Below are 18,587 nucleotides of genomic sequence, written 5' to 3' on the forward strand. Positions count from 1 at the left end.
ATTTCATTTGCATTTAATATTTGATTTTGGAAAGAACGGACTTTACTGATCAAAAACCATGCAGACTGTTAGAAATTTGTTCATTAGAGAAAAATTTTCCATCCTGGTCAATTTTCTTGTCACTGCGGTTGAAAATGAGCGTCAATTTGACCCACTAATGATTAGAAAAATGAACAAATTTTCTCAAAACATTCTTTTCCTAAGAAAAGAATTTTCATTTGAAATTCTTGCCTTCTTACCTCACCTTCAGTGTGCCCATCTGCTTCCCAAATGCTGACAGTGGCCTCCCAAAATACTTTTAGATCACATGACTAAACATGGTTAAAGGGAGACACCATAAGTGGACTTTCATTGATCACAATTCCAGAAATTTCCAAGCAGCCATAGCAAGTTCATGAGGATGAGGAAGGACTGTGACTTAAAACAAAATGTGGCTTTTATAATGATTTACAGATATTTACATTTATTTTACAGAATTGTATTTATGTTTTAGCATTCAGCTCCACTAGAAGTACGCCAAAAAAAAAGAGGTGCAGGGTGTGCAGTGAGAGTGTGATGGGGAAAAAATGTGTGCGAGGTGATGGGAGTTTTAAGTGAAATCATTCTTTATTGACGGGAAAATGTCTTTCTCGCTCCGAGTCACATTTATCGCTTTTACGAGCCGTTTTCAGGACATGTGCGGGAGACGGCGCTTCTTATAGATGAAGCTTTTGTCGAGTCCTCATGTCAACAACATAATGAACAGTGAAAGAAACAGATTCAAAGCCGTGTGATTGTCACAAGACCTGCCAGTGATGGCTTTGATGTTTCGGCAAATAACAGCCGGAGAAAAGTATATTTGGAGTGCTAAAAAGTCTAATATTAGTCTATTTGTTGTGTTTTGTGTTTTATCTAGGACACATAGGGACATACTTAAAGGGAAATGCAGGTGAAAAAAAATCTTCTCATTCAACTCTAGCTGGCAGAGAACTTGCCTAAATGTAAAATCTTCTCTTTTCTGCAGTGTATTTGAAGCCTAAAATGTTTCTGTACCTATGGATAGAGTAGGGAAATGGTTAAAGTGTTACTAAACCCACAACAGTAAAATCAGTCTGTATATACAGTAAAGCATGCTTGTTATACTCACTGTGGAACCTAAGGGGTTAATCCTCTGCATTGTGTATAAACACTGTTTGATCCTGACTTCTCTGAACCTCCCTTTCTTCTAGTGTCCCCCTCTTGTCTCCTAATAAGATATATTGTGTGGAGTCACTCTGCACATGCTCAGTTTGGTGTGTATTGCTAGAGAGGGTTTTTTTTTTCTTGGGAGAGTGCATGTGATCAGCACAGGGCCAACCAGCACTGTCCAGACAGAGGTCAGGGGCCCTGTATCCTCCTAGAGCAAAATGAAAACTCCTTCTACAAGCTTTAACCAGTCCTCTGCTGGACACTGATAGAAGTCACAAGACTGCTCTAACTGCTGATGAGAAAAGGTATTTAGCAGTTTATAATTACTAAAATAATTGCACTTCCATGTTCTGTGTACTGTGGGAGACCAGATATAGTGTATGCAGGGTCCTGGGTTTAGTAACACTTTAAAGTGATTCTAAAAGCTTGTTTTTTTTAAGAAAAAATAACAATCATGTCTACACTTACCGGCTCTGTGCAGTTGTTTTGTACAGAGTAGCCTTGATCCTCCTCTTCTTGGGTCCTCCGCAGACTCTCCTGGCTCTCCTGGGGCCCCCATAGCAAGCTGCTTACTGTGGGGGCACTCGCTGCTCCATGTGTCCTCGAGTCATGGCCCTGCACCCTCTCTCTTCTCATTGGCTCACTGGCTGTGATTGACAGCAGTGGGAGCCAATGGCTCCCGATTCTATCTCAACCAATGAGGAGAGGAAGTCCCAGGATGGCCAAGACTCCAGTGCACATCATTGGACTGAGAGAAGGCTTAGATGAGTATTAGGGGGGCTGGGGGTGATTCTGCACCAGGGGCGGACTGACAACTCATGGGGCCCCCCGGGCAATAGGGGATCATGGGGCCCGTGTCCTTGCCCAAACTCAAAAAAGCCTATGAAAAAGGTACCAGGAGCATCTCATGGGGCCCCCTACTGACCCCGGGCCCTCGGGCAGTGCCTGAGTTTCCAAATAGTCAGTCCACCCCTCTGCTGCACACAGAATATTTTTACCTTCATGCATAGAATGCATGAAGGTAAAAAACACTGAGCCTTTATAACCACTTTAAAGTCCCATCAGGTTGTTTGCTTTTGTTTTTCATCTTAATTTCCTGTCTTAACGCGCAAAGGGAATTAATAAATCTCTTTAAAGCAATAGGTTGTCCCTTCTATGACTGTTGTCACAAGAGCAGGAGTCCCAATTGGAAGATTATACATTATTGGAAGATTATTGCCTGCTTGCCAATATGGTCCTGATCCCCAGGACACTGTTAACCCTACAAACACAAATGCTCCTGCACTTGGGGATGGACTCGATGCAGGCTACAACCACATTAAGAATGTCCTGGAACATGCACACCTTGCTGCCCTCAACAGACCGGGGGAATCCAAATATACTGAATGAGGAAAGAACAAACAGAGGGCGCACAGGCCTAGTGCATTACCATAAAAATGTTTAATAAAAAATAAAGTAGGTGTTGTACTCACAAACGACAATATAGTCAAGGCACATCATAAAGAACAGCTGGGTCAACACCGCGCTGAGTAACCGTCCGCAATGGGCAGTGTAGACATCCAGTAGGTTGACGCGTTTCGAGGACTTTCTTCTTCCTCAGAGCCAACTGACCAAATGTCTGCTCCCTCTTTTATATGCTCACTACTAGTTGAACCAAAGGTCACATGGGCCGTCCTGGACACTCCCCTATGCAGGTGGAAGAGTCACAGGGGCAATTGACATAGTATAAGTAAACACAAAAGATCTATAAACTATATAAATATATATGTATAAATAAAACCATTGAAACTAGTGACAATCATAAAATCATATGAACTATCAGAAGTGTGCAAATGAAAAATAAATAAGTAGAAAGTTACACATATACAGTTAGGTCCATAAATATTGGGACATTGACACAATTCTAACATTTTTGGCTCTATACACCACCACAATGGATTTGAAATGAAACGAACAAGATGTGCTTTAACTGCAGACTGTCAGCTTTAATTTGAGTGTATTTACATCCAAATCAGGTGAACGGTGTAGGAATTACAACAGTTTGCATATGTGCCTCCCACTTGTTAAGGGACCAAAAGTAATGGGACAGAATAATAATCATAAATCAAACTTTCACTTTTTAATACTTGGTTGCAAATCCTTTGCAGTCAATTACAGCCTGAAGTCTGGAACACATAGACATCACCAGATGCTGGGTTTCATCCCTGCTGATGCTCTGCCAGGCCTCTACTGCAACTGTCTTCAGTTCCTGCTTGTTCTTGGGGCATTTTCCCTTCAGTTTTGTCTTCAGCAAGTGAAATGCATGCTCAATCGGATTCAGGTCAGGTGATTGATTTGGCCATTGCATAACATTCCACTTCTTTCCCTTAAAAAACTCTTTGGTTGCTTTTGCAGTCTGCTTTGGGTCATTGTCCATCTGCACTGTGAAGCGGCGTCCAATGAGTTCTGAAGCATTTGGCTGAATATGAGCAGATAATATTGCCCGAAACACTTCACAATTCATCCTGCTGCTTTTGTCAGCAGTCACATCATCAATAAATACAAGAGAACCAGTTCCATTGCCAGCCATACATGCCCACGCCATGACACTACCACCACCATGCTTCACTGATGAGGTGGTATGCTTAGGATCATGAGCAGTTCCTTTCCTTCTCCGTACTCTTCTCTTCCCATCACTCTGGTACAAGTTGATCTTGGTCTCATCTGTCCATAGGATGTGGTTCCAGAACTGTGAAGGCTTTTTTAGGTGTCGTTTGGCAAACTCTAATCTGGCCTTCCTGTTTTTGAGGCTCACCAATGGTTTACATCTTGTGGTGAACCCTCTGTATTCACTCTGGTGAAGTCTTCTCTTGATTGCTGACTTTGACACACATACACCTACCTCCTGGAGAGTGTTCTTGATCTGGCCAACTGTTGTGAAGGGTGTTTTCTTCACCAGGGAAAGAATTCTTTGGTCATCCACCACAGTTGTTTTCCGTGGTCTTCCGGGTCTTTTGGTGTTGCTGAGCTCACCAATGCGTTCCTTCTTTTTAAGAATGTTCCAAACAGTTGTTTTGGCCACGCCTAATGTTTTTGCTATCTCTCTGATGGGTTTGTTTTGTTTTTTCAGCCTAATGATGGCTTGCTTCACTGATAGTGACAGCTCTTTGGATCTCATCTTGAGAGTTGACAGCAACAGATTCCAAATGCAAATAGCACACTTGAAATGAACTCTGGACCTTTTATCTGCTCGTTGTAATTGGGATAATGAGGGAATAACACACACCTGGCCATGGAACAGCTGAGAAGCCAATTGTCCCATTACTTTTGGTCCCTTAACAAGTGGGAGGCACATATGCAAACTGTTGTAATTCCTACACCGTTCATTATTTGTTTGGAATGTCTGTGGCATTATTGTGATTAGCGCAACATCAATTTTCTGTTTGTTGTTTTTTGCTAGTGGTATAGCCAGGTGTGTGCTGCTGTGCCAATAGTCCCATCTTTTCTAGTAGCAGCGCAAAAAGTTTTTTACATATTTTTTACAGTTTGAAATAGATTTAATGGACTGATAGAATAAATGTGATCACGTCAGAATCAGTCAAAAAACAGGAACCCCATCAATCAATTTAATAGAAATCAACTGGATTGTAATCTGGATTTCTAAAAATCGTTTACTGAGTTGTTTGTCAAATTATTTGTTTTTAATTGGGCAATGGTCAGATCACTTCGTGTATGGCCAGTTTTTATCAGTCTCAATTTTCTGACCACGTATAGTATGGGTTTGGTTGTATTTGGGTGGAGTATAGAGTGTTCCACTTTTTTTCTTTCTACAATGTTGAGAGGTAAATGAAACAACATGATTTGCCTTCCTACCATTTTTGCTTTTCAGTCATGTTTGTTCTTGATGTTGTGATTGTCTTGTAGAGTTTCTGATTTTGTCACAAGGGAGTCAGCAGACTGTCAGCACAAGAGAGGTCATCTTGGTTCAGGAATTATCGTCAGAAAAATGTGTGTTCTTTGTACATAGGGCAAGGTTGTATTTTAACCAGGAATATCCAGGATCCCGGACGTGTGAACTGTAAACACACCGTCGAGGTTTGCCTTAAAGGACACTTGTCACAAAGGTAGAATTGCACAGCACAAAGTTCAAGTTAGGTAGAAGATTTACTTTTTTTTTTTTTTCTATGTTCACAGAGAAGCATTTAAACACTTCAGGAAGCTATCGCAGAAAAAGGCATGTACTGTAGAAGATATTAATGATAAAGGATAGATATACCAAACAGACCTTTGAGATATCCACCACACATTCCTATATGGGTATCCATCATAGGCCCATAGAAACTCAAAAATCAGATCTGCAGCTCTGATCACAGGTTATTATCATAGCCAACCCCTAACTAAGGATTCCACATATGCACTACAGGTGAAAGCATAGAAGAAACAAGTATTTTAAATGCTTCTATTATGTAAATTAATTTGCGCTACAAGAAATCCTTAGGCCGCGCTGTAGTAGTCATCGGGTACAGCCGGAGGTGGAGATGAGGCCTTCCAAATGAAAAATTCTCTCCTAGTTAGTGTTTGGCTGTCCCCTGATGATGTCACTATGGTGAAACGCGTAGGACGGATCTTCACTGTCTAAGAATATACAGCGTGGAATTCTATGTGTTGTCTGCTTGCATTGCTTTCCTCTCAGTGCAGCTAGGCTTTATATGAAACCAGAACCTGAGGGGAGGTGGCAGCTTGGCACTTGATGTGCCTGCTACTGAAGCATGTAACTGTGAGTGTGTATATGTTTTAAATCAATAAATCTTTAATGCGGTTTACACTATGAGGCTTTTTTCTCTTCTTTGAGCAAAGTTTGAGCTGAGGGCTGTGTGATGTCTATTATCAAATCCATTGATCAAACACACAGGCATCCGCCTTGATCCAGATTTTCGGTTATATAAAGCTCCAGTTGCCCTAATATATTAGGGTCCATTTGAGAGATGAGCATACACCTTTGGGGATCCTCGGTGGTGGCTTTCACGGTTGTTCTGGATATGAAGTTGCACAATTGTTCTGGACACTCGAAGTGGACATTTCTTTTTGGTTTATGTGCTGGAAATGTGGTCACAGACTTTATTGTAGTTTGCATTTGGCACCTTTTAAATGATTACTTGCAGCTTTTTTTCCTTTCCATAAATGATTTTTATTCACTTTTTTTTCTGAACTTACGAGAAAAATTTGACTTCTTCAGGAAGTGTCAATACCCTAGGATGTCCCTCTCCCTCCTTGCACACCATAGCCCTCTCTTCTAGGAGTGTCTGATTTGTTAACCTTTTGTCAGGCAGCAGAGGAGGGAAGGGGAACACTAACCACTAATGACCTAACCACACACACACATTGCACGATTTCTGTAAAATCTCCTTTAGGTTTTCTAACTTCTGTGCAGCACGAAGGCCTTCCTAAACAGTTAATTTTATATATAACCAGATATATATGGTTAATATAAAGGAGACATACAGAATTTGCACAAATTGTGACTTTTGTGGCTTGTTTTAGAATAATGACTGTAAACAAGAAAGTGTTTTCTGAAGGAATTCTTTATTCTTGTTGTTTTTTGGAAGGCATGGTTTCATTATTTAGAGGAGTGGAGTATTCCTTTAAGTGAATCCTTTTTCCTTTCAGGTCAGTGTGGTGGCCATTTTAGGCTTGATATTGCTCTGCCTCCCCTATCAGCCGGATGAGAAGACATCCGGGCAGTTTGCCTTAAAGGTAAGAAGAGTACAAATGATCCTGTAATAAAAAAATATTGATATGATTTATGCATGTTAAAGGTTTGCTGAGTATGATAAAGATAAGCTCCAGGTAAACAGCTACACCATCAAAATACATGCAGTATATGGGAGTTGTTTTACTTGGCAAATCAACTGTGTTTTTGTCCATCCAGTCCTGAGATTTGAGAAGCCCTGCTATACAGCAAAACCAATCTAGTGACCTGCAGTTAAAGCGGAACTCCAGTCACTGGTTAAAAAAAATAAAAGTCAGAAGCTCCAAAAAAAGCTACTCACCTGTCCTAGGATCCAGCGTTTTCCTCACTGCAGCTGGGTTCACAGGATTTCCTGTGTCCTCGGCGCCAGCATCCTGAGTGTGGGCACCCGGCTGTGACAGCATGTGGCTTCACAGCCGGGTGCCTGCTGTGCATTGTGAATGGTCCTGCAGTCCTCTGGGACCTGTCAAGTGCACAAGAAGACTGTGGGGGGGGAGAGAGCTTCTGGCGATTCGCAGTGGAACTGGGAGCAGTTAATGTCAAAATCAGGTACCCGCTCCCCAAAGGTGCCAATCCCTAACGGGGAGCAGTGGACAAGACCTTAAAGTGGAACTTCGCCTTTTGGGTGGAACTCCGCTTTAAGCAACACAGCTTGATCAGCTGCCCACCCCCAGCCTGTGATTGGTCAGTGAAGAAACAGCAACAGACTGATAAGGTCATCTCTCTGCTTTCTCCTGTCAGAATATTACTTGTCAACACATACGAATGTAGAACACTAAATTGACCTCAAGTACTGCCCCCCTCCTTTTCCAGTCCGGGTGCTGCCAAATTCAGATACTTACACTTGCTGCATTGAAAATACATTTACTGATCTTTAATAAAGACACAGCAGCCGTCAGCTTGGGGTGGAGTTTAGCTTTTCCAGAATGCATTGATCCTATTATTACAAACTGCGGGATCTTAGGAGGAACACCAGGCAAACAGCTAAATGGACCGATGTATATGTACAAGGGAACTGTTGTGCCTGCCAAAGGATCTCTATTTTTATCCATTCACTCCTAAAATGTACGCAGCTCTGCCACATAGCACAGTCCTGTTTGACAGGGAAGAAGATATGATTTTCTCTGATGCATTTTAGCAACATGCACACGGGGTGTTTGCTCAGCTCTCCTAGATGCCTTTTCTCCTGGCAGCGGTGTTTTGGCATAAAATAATGCATTTGGGAGCATCAAGCGAGTGGGCGTTAATTCATTTCAGTGGCCGGGATAATAATTTATTCTGGCCACTGAAATGAATTAACACTGAAGCACTAAACTCACCTGGCGTTAACGCGCGTTTACACATATTTACACACAGCAAGTGTTTTTTCTGCTAAAACACTGCTGCTCCTTAATACGCTGGCAGTCAGGTTCTTTTTTCTGCTTCTAAATGCCCCTGCTTCTAAACTCCTCTACATGCCTATGTGGTCATGGACTCATTGGCTAACATGCAGGTTCGTTTAGAGGAAGGAACAAAAAAGCCAGACATCCCTAACATCAGTGTTAAAAATATCTAGTGTGCATGAGCCTTACAGATTGTGTGCCTCCCCTCGCTTATGACTGGACAGTGAAAGGAAAAGCAGATGATGGGTGAGTTCATCTCTCTGTAACTCTTTCCTCCAATCAGCTTGCTCCTTGCGCTGCAGCATAACTGGTTCCTTATGTTGCTTGTCTCCCTCTCCCAGTCTTAGCTCTGCTGTACAGGGCCAGCAAACAGCTAATACCAGGGCACATTCAGGTACTGCTTGCATTTAAAAAAAATAAATTTAATGATGTATTCATGATTACAGAACTTCATTCGTTTTGTGACTTTTGGATCAGCCTGGAGTTCATCAGGACCTGCTGCCACTGCATACAGCCACCCACTGAGGTGCAGTAGAAGAAGTGGCTGTATGCAGTTGTGCACTGGGGGTTATATAAAGCACCATACTCCAAATTATACAGACCTTCCTCTGACTGCAATTCATTTTTCTTGGCATCAAAACCCCAATGCAGTGTGAACCTATAGCTCAGCGGTCACTAAATGGAAGACCACGGACCGAGAAGGGCCCCAACAGCGCTGCTGCCCGGACTGCCAGCTCGCAATGACAGATCCGCCACTGAGCAGGGCGGTAGTAACGGCAACATGACATCACATGTGCACCCTGCCCCTTTCAGCTCACTGTCTCTCCGGCTCCCACTCTCTCCCTTTACAAAAGTGTCCAGCAAGGATCCCGGCACAGCTCCTGTCTGCCCTCAAGGTAGGGTGTGGTCTTAGAGGGGCACTCTGATGGGCACAATGAATGTTAAGGGGAAAAACATAGAATGTGCCCATCAGAGTGCCCCTTAACATAAAATGTATGCAGCAGAGTGCCCCTTAATATAAATGTGCTCATCAGAGTGCCTCTTAACATAAAATGTGCCCATCAGCATTCCCTTTAATAGAAATTTGCCCATCAGCATGCCCTTTATTTTATGTTAAGGGGAACTCTGATGGGCACATTTATATTAAGGGACACTCTGATGGGCACATTTATATTAAGGGGCATGCTGATGGGCACATGTCATGTTAAGGGGCACTCTGATGGGCACATTTATATCAAGGGGCACTCTGATGGATACATTTTATGTTAAGGGGCACTCTGATGGGCACATTTATATTAAGGGGCACTCTGATGGATACATTTTATGTCAAGGGACACTCTGATGGGCACATTTATATTAAGGAGCACTTTGATGGGCGCATTTATATTAAGGGGGCACAAATGGGCACATACTATGGAAAGGGCCACTTTGATGGGCACATGTGATGGAAAGGGGCACTCTGATGGGGAATATGATCTAAAGGGGCACTCTGATGGGGAGATATGATAGAAAGATGTACTTTGAGTGTAAGGGGGGAACTCTGACGGGAATACCTGATGTAAGGTGGCAATGTGATGGGGATACCTGATGTAAAGGGGCACTTTGATGGGGACAACTGATGTAAAGGATCACTCTGATGGGCACACCTGATGTGAATACATTATGTAAAGTTGCACTCTGATGGCGGCACCTAATGTAAGGGCGCACACTGATGGGCACACCCTATTCAGACCTCGGCCAGAAGAAAATTTTAGTGATCGGACCTCCTTGAATTTGAATTGAATACCCCTGCTATAGCTGCTGCAAATCACTGCTACAAAATTGCATGGGTCTTACACCAAACATTTACTTGTCTGCTGGTAACACAAGGCAGGCTAGAACACTGTACATACTGATTTTTCTTTCTCTCTTTCTGCTTAGTTTATATCACAGTTTTATTATTGAGTTATTGTTGACAGTCCATGCTCTTTGTATCTAGAAGGCACTTGCAAGCCCTTCCCAGGGAGAACAATATCATAAAGCTCCATTTATGATCATACTATTACGTTTTTGTGCTCCCATTCCAGTTTATTGAGCTAAGTGAGTATATTGTTTTTTCTTTTATAGTGATTAGCAAATCCTCTTTCTGGTAATGTATCCAACCCTTCAGTCTTCAGAAACCCCCTCCCACACTTACACTTAGAGGAAGACTGGGCTTGAGAGCAGGGGGGTATTTACCCACCCAGTCAGTACTAATAAAAAATGCAGAATTGGTGGCCCAAAGTGGAGATACTTCACCAACCAGACATCAATTAGAGCAGGACCCACAGTCAGTGACACTTGCTGGGTTGTTATATAGCTACCTGCTCCCTTTTCGGATCTGCAATCACAGCGTATGGCAGAGGGAAGCCTTCTAAAAACCAGCTTTCATTGCAGTTCTTGGATTTGTCATGTGACTGAATGCAATGGAAATTGTTCCTTGTGTCACAGCAAACCTCATCCTTTCAGAATGCCCACCTTTCATCATCCCCACCAGTCAATGAGGCACCATACACACTTTGAACAGTACACTTCATTTGGCCCACAGACATCTGTCAATAGCAGGAAACTACCCTTTAATTTGTCTCCCATCAGATAGGCTTTAATACCTAAAGAGGAACTTCACCCCAAAGGGGAATTTCCATTTTATGTCCTCCTCCTTTTCTTTTATTAGAACTTGTTTTGGGGGGAGCGTACCTAGTATTCTCAGGTATCCGCTCCTACTGCTAGGCGATTTCACCAGAGGCCCCCCCCCTTCCTCCCCACCGGTAACCTTCTAGGACACATCACATATCCCAAGGGGCTGTGGGGCCACTACACAGCACAGGTCGCAAGGAGTCATAGCCGGCTTCCAACACTAAACATGTCGGTGCCGGGGATGCGAAGATTGGCAATGAACCAGCCAGGGTGAGTATGGCGCTGGATCCCAGGACAGGTAAGTATTTGTAGCTTCTGACTTTTAATTTTTTTTTCAAACCTGAGTGAAGAACCACTTTAATAAGCATTGGCAATTCTCAAGGACATTGTAAAATCAGATTGTCAGCTTTATGGGTGCACCTTTATTTGGACCTAAAGATGAAAGGGAGCTCCCAAAATGCTTTATGCCTATTGACCCATTTAGTTGGTGAGCAGTGGTTACATGAGCATAGACAAGGTATTAGGTAGTAAGCAAGCTAGCAAAGATGCTAAAGGATCAGGATGACAAGACAGGGAACACGTAGCTATTTCACTTGCGACAGGTTTGTATTTACAAAAAAAAAAATCCTGTCAGTTAAATTCATTTTATGGTGTTCTTTTATTATGTCATTAAATAAATCTTTAATCTACCAAGCGGTATTAAAATATCCCCTCAGGGCCACTAAAGTGAAATGATTTGTAAGTAAACCAGCTGACCAAAAAATGTCACCTTTGTAATAAAACCTTATCCAAGAAGCAATTTTCAGGCCAAAATGTGATTTATACATGTTTCATGTCCTAAAACAATATTGTTATTTGGAATTTTGCAGTGTTAGGTACACTGCAATATTGTGAAACTAGGAAAACATTCTAGTTTTTGTGCTTTAATTCACAAAATGATCTCCCTCTGATACAATGTTACAATTTATTTTCATTCCTGAGCTCAGAGGAGAACATTTTCACACTGATACACTACGGTTGATTTACTAAAACTGGAGAGTGCAAAATCTGGTGCAGCTGTGCATGGTAGCCAATCAGCTTCTAACTTCTGCTTGTTCTATTAATCTTTGACAATAAAACCTGGAAGCTGATTGGTTTCTCTGCAGAGCTGTACCAGATGTTGCAGTCTCTAGTATTAGTAAATCAACCCCATTGCATACTTTTCACTTTCTAGCCAGTGCAGAGTTCCTGTAATTGTTATTTTGTACATTTCTAAAATACACGTGTGTGTTTTTTTATTAATTGACTTTAACAATGTATCTGTATTTATCTCATTATGTTGTATTTATCTCACTATTTTAACAAATGTACGGTATTTACCTCACATTTGATATTTTACTTTGATGAATTGAATCTTTTGTTATCTCATTCGATATTTCCAGAAAAGGAATCACGTGACCTTCATATCGCATGTGATAACCTTTTGTGAATTGACCACATTATGACTTAATGACTTCCTACGTAATGCAGAACATAAGAACATCATCAATTTTCTATTGTATTGTGCAGTCTGTGCCATTACTGAGGGGCCTGTTAATTACTTGAACTTTGATTAAAGCCAAACAATATATCCCAGCCAAGCGTGCTTACAATAGTCGGCTTTTATTCATTTGGTTTAAACCTGTTTCCAAAAGAAAGAAAAAATTGTTGTTGGAACCACCTAAAAAGTATTAGCTTGAATTGGGCATTATTTGTCTGTTACAAGCTACATGTCCATCCAAGACTTAAGTTGGGTATACACTAGTAGAATTTCAAATACAAATTTGTACGAACATTTGTGTGAAAATTTTTGATGCATTTAAATGTTGTTTGAAAGTAATTAATTTAATTTACTTTTAACTTTAGATTTTGGAATTAATGGGCTTTACTGACCAAAAACCACATACTGCTAGAAATTTGTACATTCAAGGAAAATGTTCCAATGTGCTCCTTCAAATTTTCTCAACCGAACGCTGATTTGAAAATACGTTCTTACAATGAAAAATGTTGAAATAAATTCTACCTGTGTAACTTAAAGCGGAGCTCCACCCAAAAGGGGATGTTCCGCTTTAAGCCTTTGTCCCCTGCTCCCAATTAAGGATTGGCACCATTGGGGAGCAAGGGGAAGTGGGTACCCAAATTTGTCAGGTACCCACTCCCACTTTTGCTGCGATCACCGATCAGAAGCAGAAGTTATCCTTCCCCCCTCCCTCCCCGTTGTCTTCTGTCCCAGAAGATTACAGGGCCATTCACAAAGCGCAGCGCTTCTTGCGCATGCACAGTAGGCACTGTGAAGCTGCAAGCTGTAACAGCCGGGTGCCTACACTGACAATGCCGGCGCCAGGGAGAGAAGACGGCCGGTGAAACCAGCGGTGATGAAGACACTGCTGGACTGAGGGACAGGTAAGTGTCTGTATTTTAAATGTCAACAGCTACAGTCTTTGTAGCTGTTGACTTTTTTTTTTGTTTTTTCAAGTGGAACTCCGCTTTAACAAAGGGGGCAATACTGCAGTGTGATTTCACTGCAGAATGAACATCGTTGTCACTCTTTTGAAAGAAGTGAAACATAATGGATCTACTGGCAGGGTCTTCTGGTAATAAAGCTATGTTACAAGGGGACTCAGAAAACCAAAAAATGCTGTATTAAAGTGCATGACCCTTTGTCAGTTTTATTTATAAATCATTTATTTATTTAAGACTTCAGGTAAGTACATAAAATTAGTTCAGTGGCATGAAATTTAAATCGGTATGCCAAGTAATAGTCTGACCATAATGACATGTGGTTTCACATCTATATTCAAAAAAAGTACCTGCAGAAAGCCAGGTGCAGGGGCAGACTGACCATTTGGAAACTCGGGCACTGCCCGAGGGCCCGGGGTCAGTAGGGGGCCCCATGAGATGCCCCTGGTACTTTTTTCATAGGCTTTTTTGAGTTTGGGCTAGGACACAGGGGCCCCATGGTCCCCTATTGCCCGGGGGCCCCATGAGTTGTCAGTCCGCCCCTGGCCAGGTGATTATGTTTCATCCTTATACCTTTTAGTCTTGCACATCAGAAATTTAGATAGATAGATAGATAGATAGATAGATAGATAGATAGATAGATAGATAGATAGATAGATAGATAGATAATGCTAAGCTAGGTGTGCTTCCCCTCCATGAAGTGTCATCTGGCTATCAGAAGGGAGAGGGTAATGGGATAGCAAAAAAGGAGAGGGTGTGTAGGGCCAATGCAGTTGGGGACAGGGGTTGAAAGAAGGTGTAAAAGATGGCTAGTTAGCAGTTATAGAAAGAAGAAGAGACATGGGGCAAGGTTTCCCTTCAACACCTTTGTTTTTATTGCTGTCCATGTTCCAGCTGTGGAAATTCATCCCTCTATATGTCCTGGTGACCATACATTTTGATTTGTCATCAGAACATCCTCCAATTCAAACAAATGTTAGAATGCCAACTCTCCAAATTAGGAATTTTTTTCACTTTTGGGAGATTTCCTCCCATTTCCTGTGTAAATAAGTCAATAAATGAAGAGAAATGCCCCAACTGGACAAAGGAATCATAATATAAACCAATAGAGGTTTAAACCTTTCTCTACTCTAGAACTTTAAAAAAAAGTTTTGACTGGCATACACTTTAATGCTAGTGACAGACTTCATCATATATATATGTCAGTTTTGATCCTCTTAAGGCAAATGGTAGTTTTTATATAAAGTAGGAGTTCATATGCTTTGCCAAATGCTTCTGATGGAAGTGGGGGCCCACACACTAGTCATATACAGGGACCAATTACTATCTTTGTTCAGAACTGAATACATAACTCTAATAAGGTCATGCAAGCTGTTTAAGAATGATACAATTCATCAAGGACCTAAAAGAAGATGAGGGCCCTTAAAAAGGGACCTCCGCAACTATAGCAACAGAAGGCAGTAAAGCGGAGCTTACAAACATGGTAACTACAATAGCTCTGCAAATGTGAATTACATTTTGAAATAAGTACTGAAAAAATCAGGAGGGCTTCTATTGCTGATCTGCTTCTGAAAATAATCCGGTCCAATATTCTCTGTGTCACTGATCCAAAATTTGAATACATGTATACTCGTTCTAGGTCATTGACTATTATTTAGTCATATTCACAAGGAAGTAACAAAAGCAGCCTACACATATCTAATAGTGCAGTATCCTGCACTATTAGATGTATTGCACATGTTACATAATTACATAGTTAGTCTGGCTGAAAAAAGATAAAAGTCCATCCAGTTCAACCATAAAAAAGAGAAAAAAAAAGTTATAATCCTATACCCACAGTTGATCCAGAGGAAGGCAAAAAAACCCAGCAAAGCATGATCCAATTTGCTCCTGCAGGGAAAAAAATTCCTTCCTGATCCCCCGAGAGGCAATCAGATATTCCCTGGATCAACATTACCTATAAATGTTAGTATCCAGTTATATTAGAAGCAATCCACTGAGCTGGCCAGAACCAACTCTTGAGGGAGTCTATTCCACATTTTCACAGCTCTCACTGTGAAGAAACCTTTCCGTGTTTGGAGATTACATTTCTTTTCCTCCAGACGTAAAGAGTGCCCCCTTGTCCTCTGTGATGACCTCAGGGTGAATAGCTCTACACCGAGTTCACTATATGAACCACTGATGTATTCATACATGTTGATCATATCCCCCCTTAATCTCCTCTTCTCAAGAGAGAATAAATTCAGTTCTTCTAATCTTTCCTCATAGCTGAGCTCCTCCATGCCTCTTATCAGTTTGGTTGCCCTTCTCTGTACTTTCTCCAGTTCCCCAATGTTCTTTTTGTGAATTGGTGCCCAAAACTGAACTGCATATTTCAGATGAGGTATAACTAATGATTTGTACAGGGGTATTATGATATCTCTCTCTGTAATAATCCTAATGTTCCAAAATTGCAACAAAAATGTTTTGTGCTAACATAATCCATATATAACAAAATACATTATACTTCACTCCTAAATCATATATTATATATTAATAATAAACTATCCTTCCTTTCTATTTACTCACTTTCTTTCTTCTATCTATCTATTTCTCCCCTAACACTCTGTCTTTCTCTCCTCAGGCCTCATGCACAGTGCCAGAACTAGCCTGTTCTATGTGGAGGTGCAGTAAAAAATGTCAGCAGGGCAGAGGATGGGAGGTCAGCAGGGCAGAGGAAAGGGGTCACTGCTGGTTGGGCAGAAGACAGGGGCACAGCTCATTTTCCCATCCCTGAACTGCACACAGCCTGGGCATGGCTGTAAATGCGCCTAAGGCGCGTTTTGTGCTTGAGCGTTAATTCATGTCAATCCTGAATAAACACACGTCAGGCATTTTTTCTGCCAAAAAGCTGCTGCCAGGATGAGGCTTCTAGGAAAGTTAACAAAACGTCCTGTGCACAAGGGGCCTAATTTTCTGTTTTTCCATCCCATCTCTCTCCCTCTTTCCCTCCTCTTACCCACTCTCTAAGTCCTCATGCACACTGAACATTTTTACAGCTGTAAAAATACTGTAATGCTGAAAAACGCAGCAAAACTCAGTAAAACGCTGCAAACTGGCGTTTTTGGACTTTTTGAGCAAAAAATATTTGGGGGGTTAAAAAAAATGAAAACTGCGAAAAAAACATGGCAAAATGCTAATGCAAAGAGGCTGAACACCGCTGAAAAACTCACGTATTTAACGTGACTTTACACAGCTAACGTTACCAGCGTTATTAAAATGCCCCGTGTGCATGGAGCCTAACTGTATGATATATCAAAAGTAAAATAGAGCTATTCCTCACAGCAACCAATCAGAGCTTTTACTTTAAGGGAAACCCTCACATCAGCAGACACTCTTTGGTTCATGCTCTTGATGATTTTTAGTGATGTGGCTGCCCCAGATGGCAGGGAGGGAGTTTATTATTCAGGTGGCAGATTCCCTTCCATCTGCTGAGTAAAAATAAGGAACCTTCTTGATGATAACAATCAAAAGTTCAGTTTTCTCTGCTCCACTTTTTATATATCTTCTTTTTTTTTTTAGAAAATTATTGTCTTTTTTTTTCTGTTCCAGCTCCTGTATTTCCTGCTGAGCGCCCTCGGCATTATCATCTGTGTCCTAGCTTTGGCCTTCGCAGCTCACCATTATACCCACATCACAAAATATTCCTGCAAGATGGCAGATGACTCCTGCCAGTGCACATTGGACCCTTCCGACCCACTAAGCCGCACTTTTCTTTACCAGACTGTGGCCGACTGTGACATGGTCACCACCACTATCAAGCTCTTCGTCCTTCTGCAAATCACACTGAACTTACTGCTGTCCCTGGTCTGCCTTGCTGCTTGCTTTGTCATGTGGAATGATCGTTACCAGGTGTTCTATGCGGGCACCTGGTTTCAAGGGTCAGCCACCAATGAGGCCCGACAACAAAAAGTATAGCATCTTGCACACAGGATCTAAGAATTCTATAAACCCACCTTCCTGCAAGAAATGAGATTATGGCAGATTTACACAAGAAATGAGATTACAGCAGGCAAATAGACTGGAGTCCCATTAAAGAAGAGAGGACCCATCCAAACGTAATATTTGAAGAAGATTCCTCCATTTTCTGTGACCATCAAGTAACTGACATTTGTAACCTCCCTTTAGCTTTTTGGCCGGAGTTTCAGCTCTGTCTCTGCAGGAAGGGCAGCATCTGTTTCTTGGTGACCACCTATGCCTTATTTTGCCATGGACAACCACTAAAACTGCAAAAATAAATCCTACGCTCATTTCTGATAGAAACCTCTTGAATGTAACATAGATCAGGGGCTTTGGTGTTTACACATCTCCAAACCAAGCTCTCATTTTCTGGGGAAGATGCACCTTTTGGACTTCCTGAAAGGACAGGGTGTTGAAAAATGGGAGAGATTTCAGATGAATAAGGCTGTGGATAAAAAGATTTGTGAGGGGGTCTGAATGTAAGGTTGCCTTCAAGTTGCTAATTTACCGGCCTGGTTAATAAAAATGGAACTTGCATTCCATTTTATTAAAAAGAGGCCATAAAATAGTTTTTTTTTCAGTGTGGTAACCTTGTGTGGTGAAATTTAAAACTGAGAAGAAATATGTTTATTTGAAGCAAAACAATGTGTTTTTATTTACTTTATACTCATGGGAACCTTAGTGTGAATATTGAAGCCATATCTATGCTCTGAATTGTACGCATGGGATATCAACAGGGTTAGGTCAGCCTGCTGGGTGCCTTAACCAAAAGGTTTGTTGGGCGAAAAATTGCTGAAAGTTACCGTAATAAACATGTGATTTTTCAAATAAGTGATACCTGTTTTTTTTTTATTGACACCCATCTACAGCCATTTTTTTTTAGTTTTTAGTTTTGGATGGCATTTTGCCATTGAGACAAGATTCTCCAAAGTGAGAACAGACAGCAATAAAATGCTGACAGAGATTCTAGCATTTCTCCACTCTACCATTTTTTATTGGTGTTGTGCCCACTCTGGACAATAGCAAGCAGGACAAATAGAAAAGATGAATAAACCTGAAAAGAGTTTGAACCATTCCAAACTCCTTACAAAACTAAAAAGCTTTATGCTAGAGGTATACTTTAAAAACAGACAAAAAGGGTTTTTGGAAAAAATGTAAATAACTCGACCAAAATTCAC

The 18,587-nt window shown here is 41.4% G+C and overlaps 1 protein-coding gene across 1 annotated transcript in view; it reads left to right on the forward strand.

Moving 5' to 3' along the window:
- SSPN (sarcospan) overlaps positions 1 to 18,240 on the forward strand; it is a 47,617-nt gene extending 29,377 nt beyond the window's left edge. Inside the window, exons 2-3 of the mRNA XM_089671683.1 lie at positions 6,814 to 6,900; positions 17,002 to 18,240. Coding sequence (XP_089527809.1) covers positions 6,814 to 6,900; positions 17,002 to 17,367 — 453 coding nt within the window. The 3' untranslated portion in view covers positions 17,368 to 18,240. The remainder of the gene's footprint in view (positions 1 to 6,813; positions 6,901 to 17,001) is intronic.
- The last annotated feature ends 347 nt before the right edge of the window (positions 18,241 to 18,587 follow it).

Source organism: Staurois parvus, unplaced genomic scaffold (genome assembly GCF_062004578.1).
Source record: "Staurois parvus isolate SC_StPar_1 unplaced genomic scaffold, SC_StPar_1.0 ptg000114l, whole genome shotgun sequence".
NCBI classification, from domain to species: Eukaryota; Metazoa; Chordata; class Amphibia; order Anura; family Ranidae; genus Staurois; species Staurois parvus.